The sequence below is a fragment of the Xiphias gladius genome, chromosome 5 (assembly GCF_016859285.1).
Source record: "Xiphias gladius isolate SHS-SW01 ecotype Sanya breed wild chromosome 5, ASM1685928v1, whole genome shotgun sequence".
NCBI lineage: Eukaryota > Metazoa > Chordata > Actinopteri > Istiophoriformes > Xiphiidae > Xiphias > Xiphias gladius.
Genome location: NC_053404.1, coordinates 10701930 through 10723602, shown reverse-complemented (window position 1 = coordinate 10723602; position 21673 = coordinate 10701930). Strand labels below are relative to the sequence as shown.

At 37.9% G+C, this 21673-nt stretch overlaps 1 protein-coding gene across 1 annotated transcript in view; it reads right to left on the bottom strand.

The window, feature by feature from the left end:
* Positions 1-21673, bottom strand: part of cntnap2a (contactin associated protein 2a) — a 324180-nt gene that overhangs the window by 34575 nt on the left and 267932 nt on the right. The window contains exons 18-19 of the mRNA XM_040127346.1: positions 8804-8974; positions 1814-2032 (exon numbers count right to left, since the gene is read on the bottom strand). Coding sequence (XP_039983280.1) covers positions 1814-2032; positions 8804-8974 — 390 coding nt within the window. The remainder of the gene's footprint in view (positions 1-1813; positions 2033-8803; positions 8975-21673) is intronic.

The window sequence follows — 21673 nt, the reverse complement described above, 5'->3', positions numbered from 1 at the left end:
AATCAAATGGTTGATGGGGAGCATATTGATTGAGAAAGAGAGAAGGAGATGATACAGAGCCAGATATGAGACCAAGGTGAGAAAAATAAAGCTCCTTGTTGTAGTTCCCCACTGTGTGCTTATGTAAGATCATTCAAACAGATAATTTCTAGGACTACTAACTTTCATTTTTTACCTTTTCCATTAAATATTACAAACATTGATGGTTGCAGCAGAATTCAGAGTTGTATTGTTTTTAGGTTTCTGGCTTGCATTGTTTTTTCTATTTCATTACCTTCAAACTGCCACATCAATATTAATCAGAGACAATTCATGGAGTGGCAAAACATTCAATTACAAGGAAGAATCAGGCAAGTTCAGATAAAATTTTGATGCCTGCAGGTGTCTCTCTACCCTTTTCAAATCTCTCCATCAAAGACAAAAAGATATCTATCTTTTCCGGATGTCAGAGGCCAAATCTAAACCATTTCCTGTCCCCTCTGTGGATGTTGTTACATACAACTCTTTCCCTGCTCTATCTGTATATCCTCCTCTATTTGTTTTGTTTCTAGAATTGTGCCATGCACAAGCTTGACCCTTCTCCAGCTTTCCTTCGGCAGAAAAGCCAAAATGCACACATGCAAATGAGAGGACGGCCGATGTGCTATCTGGAAGCCATTATGTTCCTGGTTTCATAGCCGCAAGTTGGACAATGACAAACTGTTCTTGCCCCTTTCTTTTGCACTGAATGAAACTAAAAATACACTGAGAGGCAAATTGGGACATGATAAGGTGAGGATGTTTCAGCAGCAGTCGAATCAGCGAAAGTGATAAGACGGTGAATTATATTAAAAACTGGCTATCACATCGGGATGCCTGATTGGAATTTGTAACAATCTCTTTTGGGCAAAACTTTTTCCATGAGATAGTAGGAACTCTGTGATCCGCCTCAGCACTTTTCCTTCTATCCGCAAATCCCTAAAACTATATTAGCCCCACAGTTTGGTTTATAGAGTACTGACAGCTCAGCACAAAAGGTAGAATGTTAGAGAGAACTGAAAGCATAAGAAGAAAACTGGCCAGATCTTCTGCTACTTGAACTCCTGATGAGCCTGAGAGGCATTGTGTGGAGAAGTAGATGAAGCCATAAGAAGCAAACCATACTTATTTTACAGAATGTATGCATAAATGATTTGATAAAAAGGGCTTGTTCTGTATAATAGCTGAAACAGGTTGTGTATGTGAGAGAGTGATAAAGACAGGGGACTGATATCTTCTTTGTGCAATAACAGTTTCTTAATCCAAAGTAATATAAATGCAGAGTCAAAGTATTAAAGTATCAAATAAATTACCTCTGTAAGCAAATTAAGTTAGTTTTAGTCACATGCCCTCACAGTCAGCACAAAGGCTCAGTTTTGACTTTATTAGAACTATGATCATTTACATAGATTAGTTTCTGAGGACGTGTATGTGCCCACATGTGTGCACATCATACAGAACACAGTGATTTCCAGTTAAAGCCGGTACATCTTTAACTTAAGATACAATCAGAGGTCCTCACAGTGGATGTCTGTATCTGAGGGCATCATTATTGCAAACACAGACAGTACAGAGAAAGTATTTTTAATCAACAGTTCAATCCAATTACAATTACATGGAATGATGTGTACTCAGGCGTTTGTTTTCCACACATCAGAGTTTGTAATTATGGTGAGCATCCCACCTACACAAAGCAGATATTGAATGTTCAAATTTTAATCAAATGTGTGTATGTGAATCATTTTTATATAAGAGATTTGTTTGGATTGTGTGGGAGTATGTTTGTGTGTCTTACCCACGTAGAGCTGGCTGAACAGCTCTAGCCGTGTATGCCCCTGCGCAGGAGCAAGTCGAGATGCCCGATAGGTCTGATCCAATTGAAGGACTGCCTCTTTCACATTTCGCTCGGCCATCACGCGATGCCATTGGTCATCATTGAGGGGCATGGCTGAATGCACTGTTAACTCCACAGGTCCATTTCCAACATCGAAGGAGAAGGAGACCACCTTAGAAGCTGCAGACAGAGTGTAAGAGAAAGAAATCTTACTCACAGAAGTAATTTATAAAACCACATGAAACAAACAACTTTCCAAATCCCAGAACTCCCTGTTCTATCACAGTCCACTCTGCAGGTAAATATACGTTCAATTTCCAATCTAATGGTTCATTTGTTTTAAGGCCATTCATTTGGCTTGTATAGATTTCAGCTTTGCCATATACGACTGCTCACAGCATTGGACAGGACTAATCTCACAGGCAGCTGATACATGCCAGTAACTTGGCTTTGCATGACATAAAGTTGTATCGCAGCAGTTTCGATGTGTTTTTTGCTGTTTTTGGACTTTGATACATCTTCCTAGTTTTGTTGGAGAAAAAAAGCCAAAGAGAGAGAGAGGAAACAGACATAACTTGAAAAAAAATGACAGTGTAAATAAACAGGAAAGAGAAGGAAAGGCAGACAAAAGATGAAAGAGTGCAAGATGGCCTTGTTTTTCTGGATTTGAGTGTGTAAATGTATGTGTGTGTTTGTGTGTGTGTGTTTGTGTGTGTGTGTGTTTGTGAAATGTTGTGAGGAATTAAGGATATTGAAATATCATAAAGCCATAAAGATTATTGCTACTCCATAGTTCAGTAGCCTAATATTTCAACAAACCAACAGGGGGCACTGTTATACCTTTCATTATTATGACAGGTCAAATGTTCATTGATATTTCTGAAATACAGTTTGTGTGTGTGTGTGTGTGTGTGTGTGTGTGTGTGTGTGTGTGTGTCTGTCTGTGTTTGTGTGTTTATGTGTGCGTGTGTGTTTGAGCCTACCACCTGTCCATTCAAGATGTTTTGGCAGCTGCATTGGTAAGGTCAGTGTCTGATGCCTTTTAAGCTCTCTTTAGGGAACTGTGGAAGCCTATAGGGTATATTAAATGATAACTTGAAAATGAAAATATAATTCCACAATAGCATCATAATTTTGAGTATTTTCCACTGTGCAGCAGTGTACGACTTTGAAAATTAAATGTCAAAACGTTTTTCCTTTTTTATTTCAATATTTTCATAGAATGCCCATACGAGTATGTGAAAATGAAAATGCAAATCTAATTATTTTATTTCCATTTTAATTATTGCTAAAATAACACATTCATGCTATTGTGAAATTACATTTTCAACTTTACATTATCATTTTAATATAGTCCTGTATAGGCTTCCATAGGGAACAGTGATCAATCTATAGATTGTGTTTGTGGATGTTATGACAGAAAAGGTTTTGAAAAAAGAGGCAAAGATTGTGTATGTGTATGTGTCGGTGTGTTATCTGTTGTGTGTTCTTTTCTGTTGTATATCAACTTGATACAGACAGGTAAAGAATCTCCACAATGCCAGATACTTTAAACTCTATTTTGAGACACTAATAACCGTATAAAATAAAAATTTCTATGAATACATCAATAATTAATCCATTTTATAGCTGAGTGGCAGGTTTTTCAGCTTTTCTAACTGCAAGAAGCTGTTTATTTGGATTCACAATTTTAATAAGACTTACATCTCAGTGTTTCTGACTACATTTATGGATGAAAGATCCTCAGTGAACGCTTGCAACTGCAAAATGTCAGTTGAATGTTTCTGACCTATGAGGGGAATGAAGCAACAATGAGAAAATTATTTTTGTTGCTGAAAAGATGATTTTCAATTGTCAAATTAAAACCCAATTCGACTCTTTTCTCAACGTTTGGTACTACTGTGAGACCGCTGTATAAAAGCTATATATTCTGAATGGTGCCATATGGTGGTTATTGGCACAAGTGTGCTGCAGTCATAGAGATGATAAATAACCGCTTCATAGCTCTATAGGTTACTGCTTCATTATGGTTTCACTAGGATCAAATATTAGAGTGGATAAATTTATGTAGTTGTCAATGGGAAAATTACATTTTTTCCTTTCCACTGCCCAATCAATATACCTGGCTGTTTTCTTTTTCTCCCATTGCTTTCATCATTATCTTTTTTCACTCCACCTATCCCTCCATTCTTTGTCCTCTTGCAGCCCTTCAACAGTACACACAGTTCCTCTGTTTCTTCTCACCTCATTTTGTATCCTTTGTTCTTTTGTTTGCTTGTACTTTCATTTCTTTCTGCCTTTTATCCACCCCCAACATCCCTTGAGTCAACCTCCCTTCCCTGTGTATTCCTTCCTTCCTACTTTTATTTCTCCATTTGTTCCTTCATTTACTGCTTTCTTACATACACTTACCCATCCCCTTTCTGCCTGTCATTTTACCCTACCTCCCTTCCCTCTTCACTTTCTTCCTTGATTCCTTTTTTGTAGACATTATCATTTCCTCTTAGATGAGATGCAAAGACACAATAAATCATCTCAGCAAAAGTTCTTCTGGGTGTGCTGAGAACATTAACCTATGAGATAAATATGAAAAAGTTCTTGAACATCCAACTACCCACAACAAAAAAACAAACAGATTAATGCACAGAGAGACACACTGTGTAAGCCCTCTGACAGGCTTCAGTGAACTGAATTAATGATGTCTGTATTCGCAGAGCAGGTCTGTGGGGCAAGGAGCAACATCAGATATTTTAAATGCTGAAAGAAAGCCTAACATACAGTATATCAGAATACCCCAGTAGAAACAAAGCTATGGAAAAGCTGCTATAGCAGCGCTGAGTAACATGTGTGCGTGTTTTTGTGTACAAGTAATTGCAAGATGGATGACCTACAACTTTTTTTTCATACTCAGTCCACAGGCAGGAATGTACACTAAAGTGCCTTCACAGCACAGAGCTTGCCTCATCTATTTGCATTGCTGTGATGGATTTCATTATTGTTAATGTGCATGTGAATGTAATTTTGTGTGTGTATTCTTATACTAGCATGTTGGCCTGGAGAAAACACAGTAGAGCTTTTTATTTTTGTGATTTGTTTTTCTATTAATCTTTTAATATGGAGGCAGAAAGAGCCAAGTTCTAAATTATTTGTCAGCACAGCACAATCAAACAATGATAACTAGTGAAAGAGATTGTCAATGTCTTTGCTTGAAAGATCACTGCTAGTTTGGGTATGCAGTATGTGTGTGTTTTTGTCTAATGTGATGTTAAATTTTGTTCATGTATTATCAGATGGCTGGCAGTGTATTATCTCTTCATTATGGTTTCTTTTCTGTTATACTTTCTAATTCTTTGCTGTTTGTCTCATTTGCTTTTTTACCCTTTTGCTCTGTGTTTTTCACTCTGGGGACACCTGGAACAGTCAGGACCCTTGAAGTAGGGAAACGCTATTTAAGTGTGAGCCAAATTCAGAGGGCCAAGGCAAACCTGCTGTTGTTGTGACTAGAACAAGATTTTAAGCAACTTCTCAAAAGCCAAGCATCTCTTTATGATAAAAAGACTCTTCAAATGGATGCATGTATGCAAGCCAGAGATGTCCAGCTCTGCTTCCTATGTCATTTTTTCTTTGTTCCATTCAGTTGTGTGCATTTCCTGTTTTATTTTGTGGCACTTACCTTTCTTCCTCTTGTTGAAGATCCTCACTTCCTGCCCTCATGTGTTTCCTGCCACTGTGATTGTCACCTGTGTCTCATTGTCTCCCCTCTCCTAATGTATTTAGTCTCTTTGCTCCCTTCCTTCTTTGCCAATTTGTCTTTGTTCTCTGTGATAAGCGTTCTAGCCTTTTCCAAGTGTTAGTGTTCTCTGTGTGAGTTCTTTCTAGATTTTTTTACCTTGCCTTAGCCTAGCCCTCTGGATTTGTCTGCCTGTTCATGATTACCTGCTTGTGTCCTGAACCATTTCTCTAGTAAAGACCTTTCATTTTGGAGTTTTTTTTTTTTTTTTTTGTCTACGAGTCCCTGCCTTGTGGTTACAGGTGTGTAGCAGGACATCTGATAACTTCAAAAAGCCAGAGCTGCACAGACTACTTCTAAACTTCAGATGTAATTTTTGTGTCTGTCTGTCTGGTTTTCATTTAAAAAGGGCAGTAATACAGTTTTATAAGCCAAAGTCTCCAGCAGGAAAATAAACTTCTCAGCTGGATACCAGACTGAAAATATTTTTAACCTTTGGGCACGACTACCATGCAGCCACTTAAAAACTTAAACCATGTCACATACATACTTTCCACTGAGCCAAAGAACACTCCAGAAGTCAAGCTTTTCTGTATTTAGGGACCTTTTTATCTATCCTAAATCCTGTTTCTAGTCCAGTTAACATTGTTCTGAATACATCTTTAATGGTTCCTCTTAAATGTGTCTATTCCCACTTCTTTCCTTTAAGATTCAAGGGGAATAGTGGCCACCTGATGACTTTGAGTCTGCTGAGGTCACGGAAAAGTGTGTTTTGTACAGTCGCATGTGTATATCTTACTGTTGGTTTATGTGCTTTGAGCTCCTGCAGTGGCACAGCTATACTATTTTGGCTTAATGCTAGTCATTTCATGCCCTGACTGGATTGCAGCAGATACAGTTTTTTGCACCAACAAGAGGGCAGAGATTATGTGTGTAAGTGTGTGTGAGTGCATGTGAGTCGTTTTGAGATTGTGTGTCTAAATGTGTGCTGTGGGGCAAAATGCAAGATGACAGCAAGGGAGAGGAGACAGGAAATCGATGTGAGGGCATTTGAAAGCTTTGGGAGACGGACACACACACACACAAACGTTGAACTTGATCACTTTTGGGGACATTACATGGACTGGCATGAATTCCCTGGAGACTTATTCTAACCCTAACCCCTACTTGCCTAACTCTAACCTTAACCTTAAAATAATCCTAACTCTAACCCTTAACCTAACCCTAACCTAACCACTGACCCAAAATCATCTTTTCCCAATTGGAGAAACGGCTTGTGTCCCCAATCGGACAAACTGTCCCCAATTAACTTGTCTTAGTCTGACATTTAGTAGATTATGACAGACACACACACACACACACACACACACACACACACACACACACACACACACACACACACACACACACACACACACACACACACACACACACACACACACACACACACACACATACACACACACAGACTTCCTAACTCCTCTGGCAGCTGTGAGAGACTAGATACTAATTTGATCTATCTGTTAGTGTTTTTGTGCACGTTTGCAACATTGTTTTTTTCTGCAGGAATAAGTATGTGTATGTATAGGTGTGTATCTGACTTTGTGCAAAACCTAGTTTAGCTTTAAGAGACTAAAAACAATAAAAAAAATCAATAAATAAAATAAAGTTAAAAGTTTATGGAGCTTTTAGACCACATACCAGCTGACATAATGTCATGCAGTGTAATGGCTTTAGATAGCACTTTGACTAAAATATCATCTGTCAACTTTGTGTCTATTCACTGGTTGGCATTTTGGTGCAAAATGGCGAGTGATTCACACCAGCAGGAAATGGTCAGCTAGCACCTTTGACATCAATTGTTCTGATCCCTTTGAATCCCAATGAAATACAATTAGTCATAATTGCACAGAAATACTGTGCCAGGAACCCCCTTCACAAGGGAGCTTGGCAATTAAATTGAAGCCAGATATTTTGACATTCTTGATCAGAGCAGCTCCAACATTGGGATGTTATTTTGAGCCGCTGGAACATGGTTACAGAAACCTGTTGTATGACATGTCAATCATAAGTCTCAGAAAGGACTTAGAGAATTTGAAATGGGGTGGTGCAAAGCCATCCCACTGTTTAAACGTTAGTTCTCCTCTCCTCTGTCGTCACCTCTTCCATTTCGTTCTAACATTTGACAGTTTTTTTTTAAAAAGCCTTTAAGTATAGATATTGTATGGTGAAACCACATACAGTATATACTCTTGGGTTGGATTCAGATAACCAGTTTCATATCATCCTCATTACTGAATATTTTTCTGTCCCTTTCTTTTTTTTCTTTGCACAGAGCAATGTACAAACCATTCAGGTAATAGGCTAATAACGTTAAGCTATATCATTAACTGAAGGTTATCAGTTATTGAATGAATGAATGATAAGATGTGAAAAAATAAGTAGGCCACACCAACATTTTCACATCTTATGCTGCTTGTCTCATTTTTAGGTTGTTTCAGGTTGCTATAGATTGCGAACATCAATAAGCAAACTTTATATAGTCTTACAGTGTTTAATTGTATGTGTTTCCATCCTCTAAGTCAATAAAATACAGATTTCAGCTGAAAATTTGAGATGTTTTTAACTTTCATGTTTTACTAATGCTGAAAGTTTGTTTGTTTTACTCTTTAAATGCAACACATAAAGTATATTTATATATAAATTGAATGAAATACATACAATCAATGATTTTTAGAAAAAGAAAGATAGAGGAAGAGTGAAAGACTGTGTGTTATGTCTGTGTCTGTGAGAGAGAGCTTGTGTTTTGTCATCCCTGAAAATGGGTGATTTGGTTAAAGAGAGGTTCATAATGGACATAATTATTGCACACACTAATTACCTTAAATAAACAATTGGTCTCTCTTGCAATCACACAATGTAGTGTGCCATAATTAGGAAGCCAAATGGCTGTTGCTAATGTGTGTGTCTGCATCTGCCTGTGTCTATATGATTCTGAGTGTATGTGTGTGTGTGTGTGTGTGTGTGTGTGTGTGTGTGTGTGTGTGGGTGTGTGTGTGTGTGTGTGTGTTTGTAGTGAGAGACTGCACCCAGCACTATCAGACTGACTGCTGGATTAAACCTCACATAAGGCTAGATAAAAAGTCAGAGTGAGAGAATAAGAACAAACACAGAGAGAAATGATTCCCATACACACTCAGAATCATTCAGAGGCATCTTACATTTGAGCTCCAAGCGAATGAAGTCAGTGTTGCCCAGGTTTTCCAGAAAGACACCGTAGGGTGCACTTGTCTTGAAATAGAAAGAGATGTCTGCACTGGTCTCACCCTGGAAGGTGGCAAAGTGCAGGTAGGATGATGGGGTTGTGAATGATGCAGCGTTCCAGTAATTATCTGTAAAAAAAAAACAACAAGATACAACTTTGAACCAACTCATCCCACATTTCTCTAGCACCTACTGTATCCTCCATTACCACTGTGGTAAACATTGCACCGATAAGCCACAACATTACAACCGGTTACCGGTTTTAATTTTTTTGCTGAATGGTGTATATATATATATATATAAAATTACACTTTTGGACCTTGCTGTGTATTAAAACCTGTAACTGGTTTTAATTTTGTGGCTTATCGGTGTTTAACACATTCAGATCTGATGAGCTGCAGAATAAATTCATCGCAAAAATGATGTCATTTCAAATGGCTATGCAATTTTGTTTCATTCCAAAGAGAAATCATGCTATTCTGGATGAAAAACTGTTATCTCACATCCATTGTTTAATGAGGCTTATTTAATGTCTTCTCAGTAAAAATGATTTCATCACCTAAACCTCTATGCAGAGGTCCTAACATAGCCTGTAATTTCCTGAAACTTCATAATATTCAATAGAAAGTCGATGATATAATAACAAAATAACAGAGAGAGAGAGATCATTTTTTCCTTCTGAATGAAGAACTGAGAAGAGGACAGGGGTACACAGAGAAACGCTTGATTTTTAATAACAACTTTTGAAATGACTTTTGAATGAAGCAAAACCAGCAAAAGATAATGAAGATAAAGTAGCAGCACGCTAAACAGCTGCTGATGAATTATCAGACTGTGGTTGATGAAGTGACTTCTCTGCTGTGTCCTATCCCCTTGCCATGTCTGTGTCTCACTCCTATCACTCAAGGAAGATGACGAGTAGGGGGGAAAGAAGAGGAGGAGGAGCAGAGGAGAGGAGAGCGTGGAGAGGACAGCTGAGGAGAGTAGACAGAAAAAGAGGAAAAAGGCCAGGCACGGGTGAGAGGATAGACTATTGAAGAAATAATGGAAAAGAGGAGAGTAAAATAATGAAGAGGGCAGATGACAGGAGAGGAGGAGCTGGGGCCATATGGAGGGCAGGAGGAAGATTAGGAGAGTCAAGGCTAATGTGGTATCAGCTGTGTGAGATCTCTTTGATGCCTCAGAGGATTGGCCTCAGACCCTCCACCACAACCCTGGAAATCAGGAACAGTGGAGCAGAGGGAAGGAATTTATGTCTTTGTACAAGAAGTGTGTGTTAGGGCTGAGGTGTATGGTCATATATGTAGAATATAAACCATGTGTGAAAATAGAGGTATGGCTCAGAGGCCATAGGTCAAAGGTTCTCAGAAGGGGTCTTGCAGTTCCCAAAGGAAGGTAATGCTTTGTAGCTAAAACCATATGTGAATGACAGTTTTTAGGAAAACAACTGTCCTATTTAAGAGTCGGTGACCAAGGCTGAATTTCAGAGTGGTTCATCGGCTTCACACCCTCTCACAAGCAGATCTGCAGATGCTTGACCTGACGCTGTTCTTCTTTGTAATAAACCTTTATATGCAATCAAGACAGTGTCAGCGGAGTCTTCTTCATCCTCTTCACATCATCAACACCATCAAATAAACTACAGGGCTTCAACTGATGATTTATGTAATTATAAATGGATCTTTCACTGATTTTTCTGAACTGACGTGTATCTATACATGTACAAGATGTTGTAAAATAGTAAAAAATATTCTATTCAACACTTTTTTCTGAACCAAAGATGACGTCTTCAAATTGCATATTTTGTTCGACCAACAGTCCAAAACCCAAAGATACTGTTTTCAGTTTACAATAATTGAAAACAAAGAAAAGCAGAAAATCTTCAAAATTGACATGCAGGATCCAGAGAATGTGTGTCATTTTTTCTAAATAAATTACAAATGTTCATCCATTATCAAAATTGCTGCTGAAATTTTCTGTTGAGCAACTAATTAATTAATTAATTCAGGTAATTGAATTTCAGCACCAGTGTGCTTCCTTTCATTTGTGTGTGCAAATACATTCACATTTACCATGTATGTTTTTGTGTGAGTGTATACATGTCTGTGTAGGTATGTACCAGCGTCCATGCATCTCTGTTTGTTTGTGTGTGTCTCCTGGTTCAGCACGATAAGCATTCCCTTGAACTCCTCCCCTCTCCCCTATGGCTCACATCCTGTCACCAAGGGCAAGGGTGACCAAGTGCACAAACACACACACACACACACACACACACACACACACACACACACACACACACACACACACACACACACACACACACACACACACACACACACACACACACACACACACACACACACACACACACACACACACACACACACACACACACACACGGACAACCACCTACTGATGCTGTCTCTGTGATTAGTGTATCTTGAGTTCGATTACTGTTCATTTCTCTATGGGAGGTAAAGCCAATCATTGAACAGGGTTAATTCGGGATTAAAAAGGAGGATGCAAACAAGTGATTTGCTATGATTCGCTATGATTTTTCATCGTTGCAAGAAGATGTGTTCAGTTTTCTTTTGTGTTCACTGTGTAAACAATATTAGCCCTCACAGTACAAATCACATGGCAAATCCAAAGATAGCATTAAAAAGTTCAATGATGTGTGATATCTATTTTTATGCACTGAATGAGGCCTCAACAGCTCCTGCTTGACAAAGACATAGAAGCAATAATGACAGATGGATATAGAAATACAGCTGGTAGGTGAATCATGCTTCAGAAGGAGGGAGAGAGAACAAGATTAAAAAGAGGGAAGTGGAAGGTTAGAAAGAAAGGGCTCAAAAGGGATCCATAGGGTGAGAAAGAATGTGTTGGAGAGAAAGTGAGAGTGTTGGAGAGAAAAAAGTGTTATGGAAGCCAAATCATAAACCTCTGATTGCCCTCATGCCAGATTCACAGATGCAACCGGTTGGTTCGGCTCTGTGGCACATTTATCACTCCCATATTAAAATGTTTATCAAACAAATGTTTCAAAAAACTGTCAAAAAACATAAACCTCTTTGCTGACTAAGACATGACAAATAATAGACTGTTAACCATAATGCCTAATAGCTTTATGTTTAAAGGCAAGGCAAATTAAGTTTATGCTATAATCTTATTATTCATATGGAGAAGACTTAGAGCACATAGAAACAAGAAAGCCTTTTGGAACCATGTCAGTGGATAGAGATGGGTGCTTCCAAGGCAGGTGGTTTTTAATCGAATCTGAAGGGATTTTCTTGAAAGGCCATTTTTCTCTGTCTAATTGGATCTCAAGGTGACGCCAATGCAGAAATGTTCATCCTGTTCTCACTTTTCCTGGTTGCCCTTGGTCATTGTGTGATGCACCACTGCGGACAATACAGTCTTAGCTAAGAGTGTCTCAGATAAACTTTCAGTTTTTCAGTGGCCTCTGTTGCTGAGCTCGGCTGTTAGAAGCTTAACTCACTGGAGAACCAGGATAATGGGAGATTAGTAGTCATTTTATTTTTTCTTTAAAAGTTTAGAAAGTTTTTATTGTGTCAGGAATATTGTGGTGTTTGCTGGTGGCCTCTAATGCCCTTTATACCTTTGAATCTAACACTGAACCACTATCTGAAATACTTCACAATGGATACAAGGACTGCTGGCAATGTCATTCTGTTGTCAGTCAGTTGGTCAGTCTACCATCAGTGATGGCTTTTCCCCCTAGCGCAACGAGCAGGTTTTCTTTGAGTAAAATGTCTCCAGAACTACTGGACGAATTAAAATTAGACACATGTCCCCCTCAAGATAAATTGTAATATCTTACTTTTCATCTTGTGCCATCATCAGGTTCAAGTTTCAGTTTGTGGCCTCATGAATTTGTGTTTCCTTTTTTTTTTTTTTTTTAAATTTATAAAATGTTTTTCCTTTCTTTTCACTCCAAATGAATGATAATCTGTAATAGATAAAAATAAATTTGTCTACATTAAATCTGTCTACAAGGATCTATTCAGTGAAATATCTATATTTGCCAATATTTATTATCCCCCGCATTTCATATTTAATATACTATTCCAACTTGACCTTTCTGTACCTTTGCATGCTGCATTGGTGCCAAATCAAATGACACAGCAATTCGAGTTACCATCAGAGACAGAGAGAACACTATCTTTGTTACCATGAAGCATTTTCAAAGTGGACTTCAGAAGAGAAAGAGGAACAAGGAAGATGCTCAGTTTAACGAAAGTTTGCCAACACTGACAAAAGTCTTAAATAAAAGAGCCAGAGAATCCAGAACGGAGGAGCAACAAGTAGCTTACATTATAACAGGTGTAATGTTAGTTGAAGAAGTGGAGTTAGCTAACGTTAGCAGCCTTACTGCTGCCTAAGCCTATAGTGCACCCACTGCATCTACTACAACTTATGTTGGTTGTGGTGAATCATCTACATTGTGGGTGGACACCAACAGACAGCAGCATCCCACCAAAAACCGGAAAACGTGCTCAGCATCGGATCACTCCAGCTCAGCATCCAGCAGCAGCCAATTGCACCACCACCATCATAGAGTGAGCAGTGCCAGTGAGAGTAGCAAGTCTGAGTGAGACTGCAAACATTAGTGACGACCCCACTTTGTAGCCAAATATATTGACAGACCAGGAGAAAATTTGAGATACGAGATAACAATGAAAAACGGGGAGCAAATAACAATTGGCCAATGCATTCAGTCAGTGAAGTTGCTGTATTTTGGACTCTAGCTAGATGGGAACATCTGAACTGCCATGATAGCCAGAGAAACTGTACATCACATCAGACTAAACACAGTAAGTATACAGTTGTAACCTTTTCCTCATATAAACAAGATTGTTTTAAATTTCAGATGTTTCTAATTATTCATGGAGATACAGTATTTTCCACTGGATGTGATCCCTCTCCTTCCTAAGTTATTTACCTACCCCTTTCTCTTTGTCTCTGTCTCTCTCTTCCAATTTCTTTCTCAAGATTGTTCCAACATAGACTGATGTTATCATCCAGACCTCCTTGACCCTCAAGCCACTCTACTGACCTACTGCTTTTGATCTGTGACCTGGGTGAGTACTTAGCATCCCTTCACCCTGTCTTTAAATCTTCACCCCTCCTCCATTTTCCATCTCTGAAGACCAATGTCACTGAATACTAATGAGTTAAATAGTTTCAGCAGATGAGATAAGGCAATAGCTAAGAGCCATGTGTATGTAGGTTTGATTATTGTACATAGAGGAAAAATTCTTAATGTATAATCATAAAAGAGCTGCCTCCAAATAGTTTTTGTTCAGTAGCTATGATTGCGTAAAGCAAAATAGTTGAAGGGCTCACATTGGTCTTTGCCTGGGGTCTCCAAATCAATAATAATAATAATAATTATAATAATAATAATTCTCCCCTGCGCTAATCAATACAGAGGAATCATGTTTGTACCTAACATAAACTGAGCAAGGTCTGCAGCCACCCCAACCTCTTATTAAATTATTTTTTGCACTTAATGAATAGGTGTTCTTTACAGAGGGAATTTTTTTACATGCTGTGTACAACATTTTGATCCATCAATTAATTAAACTGAAAAAATTGTCTTACATGTATCACTGAGAGCAGCTGTTGGCCTCTGGATTAGGCCACAGGAACATGTGTAAAAAACAAACAAAGAAAAAAAAACGAAAACAAATAAATCTCTCTGAACCGTAGATGTTGACATGATGTTAGATACAGTTTGAGATGAAGTTTGTGTCTGGAAGCCAATGAGATGATTCATTTGTATGGTTGACCAGATGGGTTATATGCCTTCACCAGCAGATGGAAAAGATGACTGACTGCACTGTCTCATTGGATATTTTCAGCCACACACACACACACACACACACACACACACACACACACACACACACACACACACACACACACACACACACACACACACACACACACACACACACACACACACACACACACACACAGACAAACTCACACACTATGAGGGGTGAAAAGGGTTGCGGAGGATGAGAAGCACTTTGATAAGCTTGTGTGATTATTTAGTAAAAGTCCCACATGTGTGTAGGTGCGTCTGTGTATGATTAGTACAACTCAGCCATGCTGACGCACGCGCATGCCCATGTGTGACTCCTAACACATATGCGTGACTACATATTTCATTTGCATCCTGTGACTGCACATGCGCACACAATAATTCTAATGTATATCACCTCGTACATTGTCACATAGTTAAGTAATTAATGTTACACAACAGCCAGTGCACTGCAATGTGTCTCAAGGATAAAACATGAGATGCTATTGCTTGCTAAAGCTTGCTAAAAAGAACTTGGAAAAGAACCTATGATGAGCCCTGGTAACTGGACATCTCCTCCATAAAAAAGGAGAATACTAAGTTATAACAGACTGGTCATATGTGGAAAGAGATCTGTATAGTTATACCACAGCCTGGTGTCTTTTTCAGGTGATTTAATGAAGGTGAACACAGTGAACAGCACTGTGCTCTGGCAGGGCACTTCTCAGAGACTGCAGATTTACCGCAAACCCTCCTTCATTCTAAAAGAAGAAAAAAAATAATAGTGGTTAACATGCACAAATAGCTAAGTTCTCTGCCCAGAATACATTAAACACTGTAGTACATAAAAGCATACAAAAAGTCAAGAGTAGACATCTATTCATACTCAGAAAAGACCATTCAAGACTTTTTTAACCAGCTGCCTTGATTGTTGCTTTCCTATGGCAGTGTAGTCCATTTTTAACAAAGGCATCTGATTATAAAGAGTCAGATTTCAATCATCTGTTCTACGTGGACCCAACATAACAACTTCTGAAGCTCAGGGCCTTCTGCCTTCAGATGCTGCAGGGATTAAATGAATTGAAGGAGAAGCTTTTCATACTGTATGAAGCAGTTGTAGACAAGAGATAGTGTAAGAATCACCCGCATTCATAGATCATTACAGACTGATTTACTGACTTTCCTGCTTTAACAACATTAAATTTTATTTTCTGTGTTGATTTTGGTTGGAAAGTGTTCAAACTAAATAAATTATTTATATTTTAAGCATTAATCCGTTGTTACAGCACATCTGCAGCAAGAATTTAGTTTGAGACACAGTCGCATGATAAACTAGCCAACTGTATTAGTAGCCTATGTTAAGCAATAAAATAGATGTTGGGCAGTGGGACACACGTTTAATAGAAGTAATTACTAGAGATTCATTTTAAATGTTGATTGACTGGGTTCAATGATATGAAAAATTATGTATTAGTAATCATTCTTTTTTCCTCAAAGTAATTGAGCTGTTAAGTCATTTTAACAGATGTAATTCAAACTGTTCATGGAAATTATTAATATGAATTACAGTTGATTATTAAGTTTGTGTATTCGAATACAATGTATTACATGAATATAATACTGGAAATAGTGAACAGTAAAATTATGACTATATAATGAATGGTAAATTATTACTGTTACTGCATGTTGTTTTATTCATCAGCAGAGCTGAGCTTCACAAATTGTGATGTTGGGTCCCTGTAGAACAGGCGATTATGACAATTAAGGCAGCTGGTTAAAAAAGTCTTGAATGGTCTTTTCTGAGAATGAATAAATGTCTAATCTTGACCATTTGTATTATGGGACAGACAACTTAGCTATTTGTCCCTATTAACCACTATTTTTTTTTTTCTTCTTTTAGGCTGAAAGAGTCAACGGTGGCTACTTATCCATAGCAAAAGTGACATCTCATATTTCATCCTTGAAACACATACTACATACTAGTCCTCACAAAGATAGTAGCACAAGTACACACAGACAAACAAACACACGAACACACACACACACACACACACACACACACACACACACACACACACACACACACACACACACACACACACACACACAAAATACATTACACATACACATTAAACATTCAAATTCATGTACACTATTGGCTGCAGGCAGAGTAGACTACACTTATAGTTAACAGCTCATAATAATTACCCTATCCTCAAACATACAGCATGTCTACAGAGTGTAAAGTGTAATATCACAGTAGATTTGTGAACTTTAGGTCTGATAGAACACTTATTACTCAGTTTGCTGGAGCAAATGCAATATATGTCACCTGATTTAACTTTTGCACTTGCTACTTATTCTTCTACATACAGGCTTTTTCATCAAAGGACTAAGAATACCCTAATCTAGCATTAGAAACAGCATCTCTCTCTGTCTCTGATTTAGAAAGTGCCCCTATGGGAATAGCTCAGGTATCACTATTCAAAACATTTGAACCTACAGTACATACATTGTTCTGCATTGTGTTGAAGTGTGGCACATTGCACTTATATTGCTTCCTTGCTCATTTTTAAATTTCTATTGTGTTACATCTCATCTGTGTGTATGTGTTTTGTGGTCTAGGTACAGTATATTCCTAATAAATGTATTTGCATTTGAATTTGTGTCTATCATTTGAAACCTGCAAAGCCTTTCAATCTCACTTTGTAATTAAGTTGCTTGTCATACATTTTTAACAATAAATCTTCAAAGCACCGTGGCAAGAAAAAGTAAGTGAACCCTTTAGAATTACCTACATTTATGTATAAAACTGTCTTAAAATATGGTCAGAACGTGATCTAAGTTACAAATCATTAACCAACATGATCTATTTTAACTAATAACATAAAAAATATTGTATTGTTCTTGTTCATATTGAATACATCATTCAAACATTCACAGTGTCGGTTGGAAAAAGTATATGAACTCCTAGGCAAATTACATCAACGAAAGCTAATTGGAGTCAGGCGTTAGCAAAACTGGAGTCCAATCACTGAAACAAGATTGGAGGTGTGGGTTAGAGCTACTTTGATTTACTGTATAAAAAACACTAAAATATTTTGAGTGTAAATGGAGAGATGAAAAGTTTATCAAAGAAAGAGAAATAATTATCATTACTTTTTTTTCCATTTAATTTCCTTGTAAAAGATAATGCTGTACTAAAAATTGCATGCGCATATGGGAAGTGCTTTGGGTTAAAATATCCACCAAGTTGTACATAAATGTCCAAGGATTGCATTATGGGGATTAGAAAAAAAATCTTATGATCCTTTTTTGTTTTCTTCCTTCAGGGTTACTGAAATTGGGTTTCTGTTGTTGTAGATTAGTTGTTGTAGAGAAAGAAACTTATGACCTTTCCATTTACAGCTTTGTCAACTGTTTTTGATCACCTGTTTGATCTATTGTATCATTATGAAGTAGGCAGCCACTCAATATTAATGTAATATTAAAGCTAATCATTTCAATTTTTTTAACATATTATCACTGAAAAATGGCCAAATTGTTAGAAATGTCCCACACATTTTTCTGCTTTATGAAGACACTGAGCACCGTAGTTTAAAGTAAAGAATGTAGTGTGACGAGCTAAGAAATTAGTAAAAATAAAAGTAGAAGAAAATGAAGTGAAAAATTATAAGAAAAAACAAATGGACTGCTAGTTACAGACCTTAAATCCTTAATTAAGTAAAAAACTAAAACTAAAACAAAAGAGGAAAAGGTTAAACTCACTAGACCCTCAATTTTAGAATGACATCAATTATGAAGACATTTCTGTATATGTGGGTATATGAACAGTGACAAATGGATACAAACCAATTAATTAGCTTTGAACTATCATAGGTGACCCTTGGTCAGTCATGAGGCTAAGCATGTGTCATAGCGAGTATGTTACGTTATAATAATAGAATATATGCTTCTCTGGTTCATTTGCTGTCATTTATTTTCATTTCATTCTATGAAAAATCCAAACCCTTTTATCATCAAACAATGAGACTAGTACCTCTTTGTCTGCCTGTGACTGTATAGGCTGCCATTAAACTAGCCATGGAAATGGACTTCATTAATGCTGGCACACGTACGCACATCCACACAAACACAGAACGTTGCTCTTTTACCCACCACAGAAAGAGAGACAGAAATACACATACAGGAGCATGCACATCCACATACACACAGACATGTAGGTACTTCATTACTAAAACTTTTCCTGACTTTTTCTGACTTTAGAAAACCCATTATATGGCAGCCAATCATCATTGCTCTTACTGAGACAGAGCTCCATGCACAGTATGAGACGCATCATTCATGCACTGACTACCTATTCATGTGTGAAATTTTTAATATACATTTAATATGCCTAAATGGGCACATTTATAATGTATGCTCCATGTTCTGATATCTTGGCCAGCACTATGGCAAACATACCTCAAAATCATCTTTATTTTAAAGTTAGTGTATTGATTTGGTCACTCAATATTTAAGAGAAAAACTCTCTTTCCCTCACACACACTTAGTCACACAAAGTGGATAATAGAGTAAGACAAAGAGAATATGCTCCTTCCAAGTGACAGAAGGATCCATCTTTAGTAATTGTGCCTGCCATACTGCTACATGATAAACCCACACACACAAACAGATGTGATGTCATGGGTCATTAAATCATTGTTTATTTGTATGTTGGCAGCTCTGTGATGAAGGGACATTAGTGACAGTGGCACCAGATTGTTGATGAGGGGACTATAATAAGTGTGACACAAGTGGGGAGGAAGGGCAGGTTTTCTCTCATGTTGTGAAATCCCTGTCTGTCCTGATGAATGTACAGATGGACTAATAGATAGATAAAAATGACAATTCCTTTGTAGTTTTAAATTCAGCACTGTCTCTCTGTAAAACATGCAGAATGCACATATCTACACTCACAGTCCTCTGACATAGCATAGCTCTACTCTATTATTCCCTTTAGTATGAAAAATGAGCAGTCAATAGATAATATATGAAGCATTATCATCGTAATGATCATGCTGCCTTGCACTAAAGATTAAATCCATGTTTGCTTTTCCTCTCCGCGGGATATTACTTTCCACAAAACTACTCTGCTACTTTGTTACATCACACAGTAGATACTACTTAGATATTACTTCTGCTCTATGCTGTTTTAATCTTTGCTGTTTTAGGATATAGAAAAAATAAAAACAGAGGATGGGAGAGGCAGGGGAAATCTCAAAAGACAAAACCACTTCAGTGAGGAATTCATACTGTTCTGTTCTTAATCTATCAATTGGTAATACGTTTGGGAAGTCAGACTCAGACTGAGATTACTTTCATACCTGTAGTTTGGTTCATTTGTTCTGGACTTTAGAAAAAAGTTAAATTTTTTCCTTTTACTGTGATTCTAGTCTGTTTCTTGTTCAGGTCACAATCGAGAGATCTGAGATAAAAGATTCATAGCTGGCCTGAGGCAAATTAAGCAAATAAATCAGCTTCTTGGCTCCTGGCAGCCTCCAGGGTGCTTCCAAACAGATTGTACTTGGGTTGTAGAAGGGCTTTAGTGCAACACATGCCAGCCATGTAGCACTGCATCATTTGACAAGGGTCAGTTGATCCAAGTAGCACACACCAGACAGAAGTCAAGCTAAAGTAACCTGGATGGGCTGAGTGAAAATTCTGCTTTTCTGGAGAACAGACTTGTGTGATGAAGTAGGACAGTGGTGTAGCTTGAAATATCAGCGTCAGGTATTTTGATGTGCATCGCATACCACCGATGTGATACCCTTTAATCCAGCACTTCAGCTACAGCGTAGTCCCTTATAAGTCAAACTGCTCCTTATGGTTGTGTGGTTTTACATCATAAAGCTTCCATTTTACATTTGACTTTTATGAATTTTTGTGAAGGCCCACTCAGATTCAAAATGAGAAATGTTTCATTTCAATGTTTTCATTTAGCCAAGTATGCCAAATGTATCAGGAATGTAATGCAGTTAATCGTGACACAATACACACTGCAGGACTGACACACACGGCAGGTAGATTCCGGACAAGGTGAACAGAAAAGGCTCTTCAGTTGTGTGGAAAGAGAGGTCAATAAGATAGAGATGCAAAATCTGTGTAATGGACTGCACTTATATAGTGCTATTCTAGTCTTATTGGCCAGTCAAAGCCCTTTACACTACTGCCACATTCACCCATCCACAAACACATTCATACAGCGCTTTCTATACAAACAGTGCTTTCTATACACACACACATTGACACACTGATGATACATTGGAGGCAATTTGGGGTTCAGTATCTTACCCAAAGACATATTGACATGCAGACTGGAGGAGCCAGGGATTGAACGATTGACATTCCGGTTAGTGGACAACCTGCTCTACCTCCTGAGCCACAGCTGGCCGCCCCCGTGTGTGTCATCCAGTTGACCCAGTGTCCCACAGAGAGCGGTGTGCCAACAATTAGAAGAATAGATTTGAAGAGGAACAGTGAGGATTAAACTGCCTCTCAGTGTGTGTAGGTGCGTGTTTCTGCAGTATTTGATATCTGTTGTTTCCCTCAGAAACTACAGGGACTAGATGGAAGAGGATAAAAGGATGATACAATGAGTGTTTTGATGTAAAGTCTCTGAATGGAGTTCAGATACTGCTTTAAACACTGTTTTATCTGGCCACTCATGCACATGTTGGCAGAAATGCTTGTGCCTACACACACAGAATCACACACATGTACAGCATAAGTGCACAAAAACATACACATATAGTTATTTTCCACAGTAGAAGGACAGTAAAGATAAGGGAACAATTTCTCTGAATGATCTGCACAATGTGCAGAAATGTAGAAATGTGTTATTTTAACACTCACATGTGAAACAATGTGCCCAGCTGTACTCTTCATACAATGCATGAAGTGTTTCCTCTTGTTCTCCATCCAAAGACCCCATCAAAACCATCAACAGCTAATT